The 13,257-nt window shown below is 38.5% G+C and overlaps 3 protein-coding genes and 2 long non-coding RNA genes across 9 annotated transcripts in view; 4 read left to right on the top strand and 1 right to left on the bottom strand.

Annotated features, from left to right (window-relative positions):
* The window catches only part of LOC124302778 (elongation of very long chain fatty acids protein AAEL008004), a 47,805-nt gene extending 44,593 nt beyond the window's left edge, over positions 1 to 3,212 (top strand). For both annotated transcript variants that reach the window (XM_046759332.1, XM_046759331.1), the window contains exon 6: positions 3 to 3,212. In XM_046759332.1, coding sequence (XP_046615288.1) covers positions 3 to 197 — 195 coding nt within the window. In that variant the 3' untranslated portion in view covers positions 198 to 3,212. The remainder of the gene's footprint in view (positions 1 to 2) is intronic.
* The window catches only part of LOC124302903 (uncharacterized), a 592,781-nt gene that overhangs the window by 455,216 nt on the left and 124,308 nt on the right, over positions 1 to 13,257 (top strand). The window lies entirely within an intron of this gene.
* Positions 1 to 13,257, top strand: part of LOC124302795 (uncharacterized) — a 126,233-nt gene that overhangs the window by 98,473 nt on the left and 14,503 nt on the right. The gene's annotated exons all lie outside the window — the stretch shown is intronic.
* On the bottom strand, positions 2,341 to 6,837 carry LOC124302774 (elongation of very long chain fatty acids protein AAEL008004). Of its 3 annotated transcripts, none has more exons than XM_046759318.1 (6): positions 5,868 to 6,837; positions 4,538 to 4,728; positions 4,236 to 4,322; positions 4,108 to 4,164; positions 3,566 to 3,808; positions 2,341 to 3,471 (listed from the first exon to the last, which is right to left on the bottom strand). In XM_046759318.1, exons 1-6 carry the CDS (start codon positions 5,926 to 5,928, stop codon positions 3,313 to 3,315), a joined length of 798 nt encoding a protein of 265 aa, XP_046615274.1. In that variant the 5' UTR covers positions 5,929 to 6,837; the 3' UTR covers positions 2,341 to 3,312. The 3 variants fall into 3 exon arrangements, with proteins under 3 accessions (XP_046615274.1, XP_046615273.1, XP_046615275.1); XM_046759317.1 differs by lacking the exon at positions 5,868 to 6,837 and adding an exon at positions 5,564 to 5,858; XM_046759319.1 differs by lacking the exons at positions 2,341 to 3,471; positions 5,868 to 6,837 and adding exons at positions 3,899 to 3,981; positions 5,564 to 5,858 and having other exon boundaries at positions 3,631 to 3,808.
* LOC124302793 (uncharacterized) lies at positions 6,126 to 7,005 on the top strand. The gene is made up of 2 exons (XR_006907770.1): positions 6,126 to 6,262; positions 6,859 to 7,005. It is a non-coding gene; the product is annotated as an uncharacterized LOC124302793 (long non-coding RNA).

Here is a 13,257-nt window from a genome sequence, read left to right on the forward strand (position 1 = left end):
AGGGCCAGTTCTGCATCGCCTTCCTTCACAGCCTGCAGCTGCTGATCTACGACTGCGACTATCCGAGGTGGTCGCTGATGATCATTCTCCCGAATGTGACGTTCTTCTACTTACTGTTCGCGGACTTTTACAACAAGGCCTACGACAAGTCGAAGACATCGGAAACTGTGGCGAGTGCGAAGCTTCGCGAGGATTAAGAAAGTCGGAGGGTGACGAACAGCGGTAAAGTCCAGAATGGAAAAACGAAGAAGGCCTGATCGAGTATCGACCCAGTTTTTGGCCATCCTTCAAAGGGAGACTGAAACGGTTTCGGGACTCCGAACGAAAACATTTATTTGGCGCAATGAACGGCTTTCTCGATTTCGAAAAAAAATTGCCTTACACGTAGATCCGGCTTTTTGTATCCTACGAGGATGCCGAATGGCTGGATGAAAAAAAGACGGTTCAACTTGTATCGATTGGTTTTGGCTCAACAAGTAGCGCATTTAGCGATCGTATTTGCGTACATAGGTGGATAATCTAAAAATCTAGTTGACACGTCGAATAATTCAACGAAATTTAGCATGTGATTTGTAAACGAAGTTCGGACTGCGATGATATTTGTACCAGGGCTTTGATGGTGTTATTATTAAAAAAACAATGACATAATTACAGTTCTCAAAATATATCGACGACTAGACGTTATTGGTTCTAATATTCGGTTCACGATTTTTTTTTTTTTTTTTTTCAAAGAAGCTGCGTTTACTGACTGAATATTCTCAGTTTGTTTTTGATGATATTTTTCATTTCTGTACGAATTTCTTATCTCTAGATTTTTAGATTCGCAAACCGGATCAGTAATCTTCCAGTTTACAAGGCTGAAATAGAATCAGGCAAAATTAGAAACGGTCCAATCTTTCTAAATATATCTTCCAACTATCTCGATAAAAGCTTCACTGACGATGTTTCAAAGCGTGCAATTATTGCTCAAACAGATCGTATCTCACATACGTATATATATATATGACTCGGTCGCAGAAAATGTATTCGCGAAATAATTATAATTGAATTTGTACATATAACAGGTTATATACGTTTATCGTTGTTTACGAGTTTGTTAAGTTCTGCGCCAAGAATATGATAGAATATAATTTGATGCATCTGTCGCTTCCGAAATATAAGCGAGCAAACAATTTGAGAAGCTTGTATATAACACACAAATTGTAAGATTAAATCGCGTTTAACGTACGTTGGATATATAGATTTAAAATATTTAACATGTTATTGCTGCCTGCAGAATGATTCGGCAAAACGATACGTCATCGATATGTGATGAAATTAATAAGCGAGAAAAATTTCGCAGACAGTTAGGTACCGTTGAACTTGACGACAAAATTAGCGTACGTAGGCACTGTGTTTTTGTTTTTGTGTCTTTTTTTTTTCTTTCTTTCAAACGTCGAACATCGTAGGTACTCATAGATAATAGAAGGCACTCGGCGTGCATTTTACAGCTTTAAATATCTTTACGGAAGAGTTGATATCTTTACATATTATTATACATTAATGTAGGCATGTACCATATAATATAATACGATAAATGTATTATACATGAGAGTAATATATATATATATATATATATATAAACTGTAAAATTAGCTGTTCAATCGATTAATAAATTCACGATTCAGTCGCTAATTATTATGTATCGTATACACGGTAGGGTGATTAAAAAAAATCATTATTTTTTTTCGAAAAAAATTGGTAGTGAAGAAACGATTTGAAATTACGAAAAAATAATGCCTGCACGCGGAAAAATTTTTTACTCAAGATTTCGAGGTAGCGCAAGTCGATTTTATGTATTTATTCAAGGTTTTTTTTTCGTAAAATTTAGATAAGACCATAATTGCCGGTGTAAATATATATTTTACGAAGAAACCACAAGATACCTTTTTTGTAGATTGATTTATTCTCAACAAAAAAGCTATCTTGTTAAGTTTGACATAATCCAATTTTTTCAATTTACTCGCCGAGTCTGGAAAAAATGCGTTTTTGAAAAATATCTCATGAAATACTGGATTACGTCAAGTTTAACAAGATAGCTTTTTTTGTTAAGAATAAATCAATCTACAAAAAAGGTATCTCGTGGTTTCTTCGTAAAATGTATATTTACACTGGCAATTATGATCTTATCTAAATTTTACGAAAAAAAAAGCCTTAAATAAATACGTAAAGTCGACTTGCGCTACCTCTAAATCTTGAGTAAAAAAATATTTCGCGTGGAGGCATTATTTTTTCGTCATTTCGAATCGTTTTTTCACTACCACTTTTTTTCGAAAAATATAATGACTTTTTGAATCATCCTAATACACAGTCAACCATTTCTTATCCGATAATCGGTGAACTGTATTAATTAGTCTTACTGTTGGTTCGGGTTGAAAATACGAACGAAATGAACAGAGAGAGAGAGAAGCTTTTCTAGGGACTGAATTTAAGGACGGGTTCGAATCTACAAGACGTGCGATTGTCTGTTTCGCGTTTACGTTAGCGTTAAATTGTTATAGTGTTAAATTTTGTATTATACAATGATTGTACGCATTGTGCGTGTAATTATCGGATTTAAATAAAACGTGTATTGACGAAAATTTTAAACGATACGCTCAGTTTATTCATTCGAATTTTATGCTAGGTATTATATTACACGTATATGACTTGATTCATATATTCCATTAGATTACTTCTTAGAAATATTATTGCCATCAAATAAATAGATTAAGATCAAACTTAACGAATAATTAACGATACGCACATCGGCTGATACGAACATTCGCATCTGTTTCATTTGAATCACATTTTTCATTGCAGTAGTTAGAATGCTCACGTTATAATTATAGCGTTGCAAAGATGTAAGAAGCGATTTTCCGTTTCGTCTCTTAAAACGACCTTGCTCGTTATAATTACCGTTCAGATCTTGCCTACCGATGATCCTGACTTATTAACCCCAAGTGAACACATCGAATGATGAATGAAAAATATTGAAATCGATTGGAAATTGTTTTCAAACAATTACAACGCTCTTTGAATTTCTTATGCGCACAACATATTCGACTTTTTAACCGATTATTGTTATATTCATATACGCGGACGGCTTGACGTATTATGCAATAAACTTACGACCTAGGCTTTGTACAATCTATTGAATAGCGGACCGTGTCCAACGGCATCGCGTGCCGCCCCTTTTCAGGCAAAAACATAACCATTCACTGCAGGAATATGCATCGCAAGTAACGGTCCATCGATCTTCCATCGAAAGAAGTCACTGCAAAAGTGAACAATCTAAGCCGTCTTCTTCGTGTAAGATTTTCTGTAAAAGTCGCTGAACAGGTAAATGAATATCGTGACGTTAGTCGCAAAGAAGTAAGTCAGAGCCTTTGGTAGCTTGCAGTCTATCGCCAGGAGGTAAGTAAGGTAGCAAAGCATCACGCCGAACTGAATCTGAAACGACAATGGAGAGAAAGGTGATTGACAACGATCCGTTACCGGTGCGGCTACACCTCGGGGATCAAGATCGACGCCGAAATTGACTCACCAGCTGCATCCAGGTCATGTACTTCTTCCACCAGAGGTACTTCCGGTAGGCTGGACCCAGCGCCGCGATCAGGTAGTAGGAGTACATGACAACGTGGACCAAGGAGTTGAGGAAACCGATGACTATGCCCTGCTCACCCGGCAGCAGCTTCAGGTAGCACCAGGAGAACAGCGCGGTTATGGTGTGATGATAGACGTGGAGGAAGGTCACCTGGTTCTGCTTCTTACGGAGGACGAAGAAGACCTGGAAGAAAAATTCGGTCATGTTTACAGACCTTGAAGTTGCAGGTGAAAGCCTGGAAGGTTGAATTTCGCTGCCCAAAGTGAAACGAACGTTTTGCAAAGTTCAGTTGGCGCAGAACGGTACGGACGTGATTTTGGATCCAGGCCAGGTGTTTTTCCCGGTAATGTTATTGTCTGCAGTTTGCGAGTTTAGAGGCAGTTTAGAATGTGGCACTTAAGTGGCTACGGTGCTCGTAAAAGACATCGTCCGTTATGTATTCCGGAGGTGCTTGAACGTGGATGAGAAAAAAATACACTCACGGTATCGAGGAGCTCGGTGATCTTGGCAAAGAAGTACCACCAGGCACCAGTCGAGAGCTAAAACCATGAGAATAAACGTCAGTGGAACATAGAAACAGTCGACGAGAATGACCTGAGTTGATAGTTACCGCAAGCTGAAGCGGGTTGTTCACCACTTTTTCATCGTGGCTGCATCCTTCAACGATAATCAACTGCAACAGGTCGACTTGGAACGTCTGCGGAAATATAAACACAAGTTACACGAGTTGCGTAGTGAACTAATGATGAAAAAATCTCTGTTTCTGATTCTCACTACTTTTTGTTTCGCCTTAGTGAATAGGTAGAATACGGCGAGAAGAAGAAAGAAATGGAGGCTAGAACGGACTCGAATTTGCGTAAATTACAACGTCTCTTGCATACATTCACCGGTCATTACTCATGTCTGTCTCACCAGGGAACACAGCCACAGGCTGAAGATCACTTGAGCACCGTTGTAGAGGATCATGAGATTTTTAAGCTCGTACGCCGGCCGGTTCGCCATGATCTTCGGGCCCACCTTCAGAACGAAGGTCAGATACAAGGCAAGGATGCCAAGGATCGGACCCGGGGACCCCATCAGAAGCCACGTGTCTACCATTGGATCTGGAAGGATGTTTCATTCGGTAACAATGAGCAAAAGGCGACAATGGACAAATGGAAAGGTGGTCTTCTGACTTCTTGTTCTTTTCTCTTATCTTTGTCGTCGGAGAATTCACCCGAGAAGTAACGTTAAGACACTAGAGATGCCATCTCGGTACGCTTTACTAGTCGAACGTTGCGTACGCACAGCGATTACCGAATAAGTATAAGTGAAAAACATGCACGTACACGGATGTGTGAAGAAAATTAGTGATTGATGACGGGTTCCCTGAACTTGAAACTCACGTTGCTTAGGTCACTTATGCAATGAAAAAAGAACGTTCGCAGGTACATCCGGATATCTGGCACGTTTGCTCAATAAATTTTGACTCAATGGGATTCTTCTTTTGCATGCACTCGAGAAAGTCGGACGTTTGTGTTCAAAGGATGTTCCATCGATCCTGGATATATCGATGGTCAGGATAGAAACGGAAACGAGAAGAAGCAGACCATCCGGATTGGGCAAATAGAAATGGAAACAAAATCAAACTAAATGAAGATGCGGTAGAGAAGAATGGGGCAAAGTCTGATGGGACCAGAAGAAAAAGGAGGCTATTCGCTAAATTCCATTCAGGACTAAGCCACGGTTATTCGAAATTCTGGGACTGCAATTTTTTGCTCCATATAAAAATTAGATGGATTTTCATCGGTGATCCGTGCTGGAGTTCCACCGTTATAACCTTGCCTACCGTACATGAAAAGCGAAAATTGATGAGAAAGCGAAAGTGAAATAATTCGATACCGCTTCGTGACGTAACGTGAATATTACTATAACCGACACGGTTATCGTTATAATTACTCGAGCTGGTTGTGGGCCAGTGTGGCGCGACACGAAAAAAACATATGTCGATATGACGATCGACGGTAGCCGTGAAGGTGACGGAGCGGCGACTGCATCGTGTGCAACAATTGCAATAAGTGGAACAATTAAGTCCAAGCAAACTCCATGCGTCGGACAAGAATGTGCTTATACTGGTGGAACGCGATAATTGGTAATTAAGAACGGGCAGGTCGGAACTACGTGACTGACTTGTAATCGACAGTACGAGTAACGTTGGAGAGCAAGGAGCGTGATAAGACGGACTGATCATTGCGGTACTCACCCTTATTCGATTCGAGTATGTCATTGTAGTTGCTGACCACCTTGCGTATCAGGCTCGCCATTTCGATGGTACCGTGGTACTTGGTCAAATGGTCACCTGGACAAATGGACTCCCAAGTCGACGATGACTCTGAAGAGTCGGTCCAAGCAGCGTGGCTTTGTCCGGGTGGTAAATTATTCCGAATGTCAGAGACTGGGATGATCCTATTTTCCGAAAGTCCGTCGATGACTCCCAGTTCAGTACATCCTCGACAAGGACGGCTAGGCTTTCAGGTCTCTGGCTGCACTCGCTCACCTTCTCACCACAACGGTCTGACCGACAATGAATGACGCGCTGCTCAAGTACTTCGAACCACAATCGGGGGGTGATGGCGGATGCTTGCCTAGCTAACTTTGGTACGTCTGACCCAAAAATCTGTTTGCCGGGTGGCTATATAGCCCGCGGAACCGCGGCTCGGCCAATCGCTGGTCAATCCAAGGCCCAAGGATAAGCGGTCCCGACCATCGATCTTTGAACCGATTGGGGCCATCCCTGGACTCATCTAGCAGATTTCTCAAAGCCGGGAAGTGACTGACGAATAATCGCGGTTTTTAGAACTAGACAACGCGTCATTTGTCTAAAAATGGTTATATTTCTCATATCGATTCGAATGTTTTTGTCTTTTTGAATAAATCAAGTCGTCCGGTGACCGTTCGGGTTTTTACCGCAAAATCACGAAATTTTTTGTAACCGGGCTGATTTCTAAGATATTTGGGATTTCCGAGATGTTGTGATCACGCTGGGGAATTTCGTTGCTCGAAGGTCTCTCTACCACTGGGATTTTTTCAATTGCTCACACGCCTCGGCCCCTTGAAGCGGACTCTACTTATCGCCGCAGCGAGAGTACGATAGACGGGCCCCAAAAGTTCGCCGATTAACTCAACATCCGGTTACTTTCCCCACGATTTTCGGACGATTTATCGACGGTTTAAACGTCTCTGACACCTTTCAGGTTACAGCTGGGAAGCAGCGGCTAGCAAGGCCGACTTTTATATCAAATCGGCGACTGAACGGGAGGCGAAATGTTTCGGAGACCTTGACATTTGGTGGTCAATGTTTGTGGTTCGAAAATATCGAACGACTCGAGAAAGAGTTGGGTGAAAAAAAAATAAAAAAAAAAAAAATAAAAGAAATAAAAAAACTACGTTTCGGAAGAGATTTGAAAGTTGCGAAAATCTTCCGTTCTATTCCACACGCCCACGGCACTCCAGGATATCGCTCGCTCTGATCGTTGTCCAAATATACGCATTAGGTAACTGTGTGAATAGCTGACGGTACGTAAAATTGCTCAAAGAATGCGTAATATTGACAATGGGACAACAATCACCGATGCGAACGTAAACGTTTCGGCGAGCAAAGGAAGTGAAATTAGAATTCATTATTGCACGCGTTTGCCGATCGTGCGATCCTGCGTCTAGTCCACTGATTTCGACAATTTTCGTACCAGTAAAAATATGCGACATTTTGAACGACGCCAGGGTGACTGAAACTTATTGCGGTCAAGATCGGTCCTTGATCATTCCGCGACACGGTGCCGAATCATATTGCGTATAATTTGAAATTAAAAAACTATCCACCGCATTGCGATTGTAACTCTCACGTGTTATGTCACGGAATACGATTAGGCTGGCAAATAAATTCTGAGAACATTGATGTTTCGCACGCTGTGCGGTTTTCGTGTTTGGCGAAAAGTCGTTTGGCAGGGAAAACTTCGTTTCTTTTTTTTTGGCAAATTCATTGCTCGAAAGCGTTTTCAATGTTTTGTATTTTTCTGTGATCAACGATCTTTATACAAATACGACGCGTGATCTGGAACCAAAATATCAACGACTATGATCGGTTGATTATACCTGCGTATAAGATACATTCGTGTCATTCATTATCTAGATGAAGATTAGAGTACTCGTATACAAATTTATCTATATAAGAGGTAACGTAGTTGCATCCCATGCATTTAACTTTATAAAAGAAAAGGTTATTGTAATTTTCATTGTGATTCGTAATCAATCAAGAATAGAAAATTGTTGATTTTATAATATATCCTATACAGTGTGGCGCTAAGAAATATTATTTCTGCGAATAATTTTTTGTCGAGGCAAAAAAAAAAAAAAAAAGAAAGATTTGGTTGGATCAAGTCAAATTTAAGATGAAGCAACGAAACATTTTCTTCACCACCCACAAAAGATCGACTATTTAATTCAAACAGCCCCTTTTATCAGTAATCGTCGAGCGAAACGAGTTTCTTCGTGGAAAGACGTTTTCACTGAAATATCTATTTTCCCAAAATGACATCAGAGTCTTGACTTTGAACCGTGTCGCATAAGCTTGTCTGAAGATGAAGATAAGCGTCAGATTAATCTAGATAAAAATGAAAGATGAACTTGACACACATCATCTCTACGTTAAGACAAAAGGTTAAGCGGAAAAATATAATGCGAATAATGCCTGTTTGGCAGGGGAATGTTTTTTTTTTTTTTTTTCGTCTCTTAGAACAGGCATGTTGGAAACTAGTTGCGCGCGGCGTCACGACCTCAGAATTATCGTTAATTTGCTAATATACATATCAGTCGGCTGTGGCAGCAGACCTGTATTTTTATTTAACGACAAAATGGTAATATTATGCCGTGGCTCTCTCTCTCGTTTGCCATGAATAAAGATTAAAGGATTTGCCCGAGGAGGAGAGCGTGAACCGATGCATGCGGAAAGGCCGAGTTGTGCAATTTTTCGACTCGTAATGCGGCTTCGTATGCGCGTGTGTAAAATAACGCCACCTTTTGTTCCTATGTCGGGTCAACTTTGTTTCGTCAAAGCGCGTAAATTACACGGATATCTGAGGACTGTTTCTTTGAAACGCGGTCGAATTGCAAATGCCGGGATCGGTAGCTCGAGTTGTCGCTTTCTGGTCGTATTATTGATGGTCGAGTGAACAGCTGATGGTTTTTGGCTGCAGAACGAGGTCTCGACTCCGGCGACGGTCATTAGGCTAAAAATAATCGATGCATCGATTGATCGATTATTTCGTTTTTTTTTTTTTTTTTTTTTTTTCTTCAACAGCACGTTTGAAAACAAAATTTCGTAAATTTCAGTACATCGTTTTAATGGAGGAAAAGTTTTTTTTTCATAATTTACAGTTTCGTTCGAAATATATTTCAAATTCGGGGGGAGATTATTCATTTTTCCATCACTTGTTATTTCAAATAGTTATCTTAGTAAGTAAAACAATGATAATAATTGATACTCCAATGGGAGTAATAAAACAAAAACCGATTGCAAGGAAAAACAATCGAGTCGGTTGATTAATCGAGTTTGAAAAATAATTGATTTAATCGAAAATCGATTATTTTTGGTCGTTCTTACTCAGCTTTTAGAAATTCCGAAGTCCAGCGAAAAGCGAACGGATCATGCGATTCGAAAACTTGTAGGATTAAAACTCACGGTTGAACTCTCTCTGACATTGTCGAATTGCCGATCGGCAATATTGCTGATTGTTGAAATCTGGGAATCACATATTTATTCACTAATAACGCATATAATGTGTATAGTCAAACAGTAACCAGATTTTTTCAACGGCAAGTGACCCTCTCATCTCGTAAGATTGATTTTTATAACTCATTTACGAGTCACCAATTTTCCGAAATCCTTCGATATACGTACGTGAGAGTAAGAGACATGCGATTTGGCCAATTTCCGTAAAAAATGCAAATTAACAGACAACTTTTTGACAAATGTTTGAACTGTATCCGAATTCTGGTTCCGAACATAATTAATAATATGAGAGCCTTCGTCAGTTGGGATTGAATGACGGAAAATACTGACAATTTGCCATCGTCGTAAAATTTAAGAATACAAAAATTTGTGTTGCAAATTTTTTCTAAGGGGCTATTCATAAGCGACGTCACATGAATTTCATAGCTTCTGATCCAGCCCCCCTTCCCCTCCCTTGTCCTTGTTAGAAGTAATCGCATTCATGCGACCTTCCCTGTTGTGACCTCATTCATTTGGCAATTAGCGATTTTTAATTTACAACTTTATTAAAACAGCACTTTTAATATTCTCGTTGTTTTTTAATATTTTCAAGTGACGTGACGATTTGGAACAACACTTTGTGAACGTAATTAACGGATGACTTTAAAGCTAGATTTTTTATATTTTACAATATAACCTCAAGGAAATTTTTCTAAACTCATAAGTTACAATAAAATTTCGAACAAAATTTCACTCGATTAGAATGAATATAAAACATAATCAAAAAACGTGACCGGCTAACGTAATAGTTATAAACACACGGCCCTCATCCAATATTGTCCACTAGACGAATAGATACGTACATTTACAAAATCACACCAAATCTGTAACCTATCAAGCAATTAGCACAAATTTTGACGATAAAATTGAAAGAGAGAGGACATTTGAATTGGAATTGGAATTAGAATTAGAATTAGACTGTATTTACTTACAAGTCCCCGAAAGGCAGAATGAAAAGTTAAGATGGTATGTAATAAAATAAAATAGGGAGAAAGAGAAAGGAGACACATAAATTAACCATTAGTTTTTCTAACCTTACATCAGTCTTGAACAACACCTGCGACGCATTGAAATGCACGACTATAATATTTTAACGAAAATTTTGCTCGTTACCGAGGTTAGATGTTACAAATCATTGGCGACTACTGTAAAACTCATTAAATTTTTCTGGCTTCTGTCTTTCCTTTCCATTTTGAATGTCATCGTGTGAATTTTTGATGATGCTAATACAGAAGAAATGCTAGACAATTACTTTTATTGTATTTCCGAGATTTTTGAAAATTCAATTTTTAAAAATTATAATTTTTTAGGTAGTGTCCTTCCCCCCTTCCTTCTTCGACCCCGTCTTGACTCCCGCCAACCTAAATGCATGCAATAGTTGTAGGATTTTCTCCTCTTTTCTTTTTAAGTCGATAATGCGACCAGAATTGAGTCGGGAGTAAAGTGCATTATGTACCAAGGGATTAAAAGTCGATTATTCCCTTGTTGCGTAATGTACTATTACTACTCATGCGTCTGGAACAACATAAAGTCTCTATTTTTCTTTTTCGAGTCATCAATTGATTGAAATGCTTATTATCATAGCTATAAAACCGAAAAACACGTTGGATATTCGTGCAACGTTTGGGAAATATTTCTTTTATCCATTCAACTGCCGTCAATGTTTTTAATTATCTCAGGTGAATATTTAATTTTGAAAACACGTGTTTCAATTTTTTTCAGATCAAGGAATCCGATTACGGCTATACAAAGTTATATTTTTCGCCCATTCATACAGTTTTCAGCCCTTGGAGTTGACAAATTTTTTATCACATTCTCAAATGACGTCATAGAACAAATTATAATTTTCTTTTCTCGTGACGGATTTTTCTTTTAAAAGAACACCGAGTTATACTATTTTTGTGTCCAGGTATACAATTTTAAGATTACCAAGTCAATGTGACTTATTATACGGTATAACTATGGCATATTAGGAAAATATAAGCACGGTACGAGCGCGTTTGACGCCGCTATGAGGCTTTGGCGAGTAAGTATTCAATACCATGCATTAGTAATATTAACTCCTGAGGTGAAAATTGAGATTAGCAAAGTATGATAATTGATGCAAATTATTCAGAACGACGCTAAAATTATCTGAAGATTGAAGTATCGTCTTCTGTACGTAAAACTTGACTACTATTTTATCTTATATCTACTACTTTACATTGTATAACGCTTCTTAATTCTATTATCCTCTGCGTTTAATTATTAAAAACGGCAAGTCAAGCGTAAAATATTAACTTTAAAGAATCTTGGAAACATCGTAATTTTCAAATTTCCTAGATGGCTTTTATTCCACTGGGTATTTTTTTTTTATTGAGGATAGACACGGTTTCGAAGAGTAGAAGTTGAAAAAAAAAAAAAAAAAAAAGAAAAGAATGCAATATTGATAATTCCGGAAATTGAACTAATAACAGGCTATAAAAATTAAATAAAAAAAAATCATTATCAATCGTCATTGAATTGTCATAGCTTATAAGTGGAATGAAATGCACTAATTCTTTCGGCTTCAATCGCCTTGTTTCTTATCCTCTTTCTTCTTACGATTAATTTTAATTACCCACGCATAAATTTCAACAAATTGATAACGTTTCCGTGACGGCAAGCGCTGGACGGCGTTAATATTACATATGACGTACGTTACGACGCGTTAATATGTATCATTTATCGTTACCTACTTTCATTCAAGTATAACTCCAAGTCGCGCAAAGACCATCATTATGTTGTAATATGGACGAGCTACCCCTTGAAAAATTCTGTTCGATGTAACGTCGGTCAAGTTTATTTTGGGCTCTCAGCATCATGACGGGTTGTAGACTTTAAAATTTAGATCATCGATAATGGAAAAGAGCTGACCACGGAAACGACAGACTGCAACGAATGACGAATGCGCTTGACCACCGATTTTTGGATATTAATAAATGTGCCTCTTAGCGATAGGCATCGGTATATTTAGAATATTGAAGTTATTTTGAAAGGTTTTTGAAAGGAGTCTTGACGGCAAAGCGCCTCTGGACAGAGTTTCTAAGACTTGTATAATTTCGGCAAAGCGCTGAATTATTAAACACCGAAGCACGACTTTAACTTCCTTGGAATAAAGCATAGACAAACATAGAACCGGAGCAGTACGTATAAATACTGTTGAATAAATTTATCATATCTTATTAAATTTTCTCGATTTCATTCTCTTAACGATGATCCTTTCATTTTTTTTTTAAATTTTGTTGAACGAGTCTGTCTATTTTCCTCTCAGACAGAGTCAATTTGAAATTCCCTCTAGAATTTCGGTCAGGATAGCAGACGGTAAGGAAGATCTCTGCAAAATGATCGGCGCTGGGTTAAAACTGACGATTTCGGCGATGTTGGAAACATTACAACTGGTATATTTCGGCTCTCCGAGCATCGATCGTATTGATACAAGGCTTAAATAAAAGCTCTCAAAATCTAGAAACGTAGAAAATTTGTTATACGTAGAATTTCATCGTGAGTGGAAAGAAATATGTGATAATATTTTTATCGCGTAGGCCAAAGGCTTCTCTTTGCTGTAAAAGATACGCGCGTCGGCTCTCGCGCGTTTTATTTAATTTTTTTATTTAACTTGGCGCGATCAAATGTGAGAATGAATCCGAATCTCTCACATCGGCTGTAACGCCAGTCATTGTCGCATAGTTCGTGAAGAATCGAATTCGCATTTTGTATCGAACCGCCAACAAGGTTACAGGAAAGGGAAAGCATTAATGAAAATTACTCTAAATTGACTTCAGATGAATAGAAAAATTTAAACGAA

This window comes from Neodiprion virginianus, chromosome 4, assembly GCF_021901495.1.
Source record: "Neodiprion virginianus isolate iyNeoVirg1 chromosome 4, iyNeoVirg1.1, whole genome shotgun sequence".
Classification (NCBI taxonomy): Eukaryota; Metazoa; Arthropoda; class Insecta; order Hymenoptera; family Diprionidae; genus Neodiprion; species Neodiprion virginianus.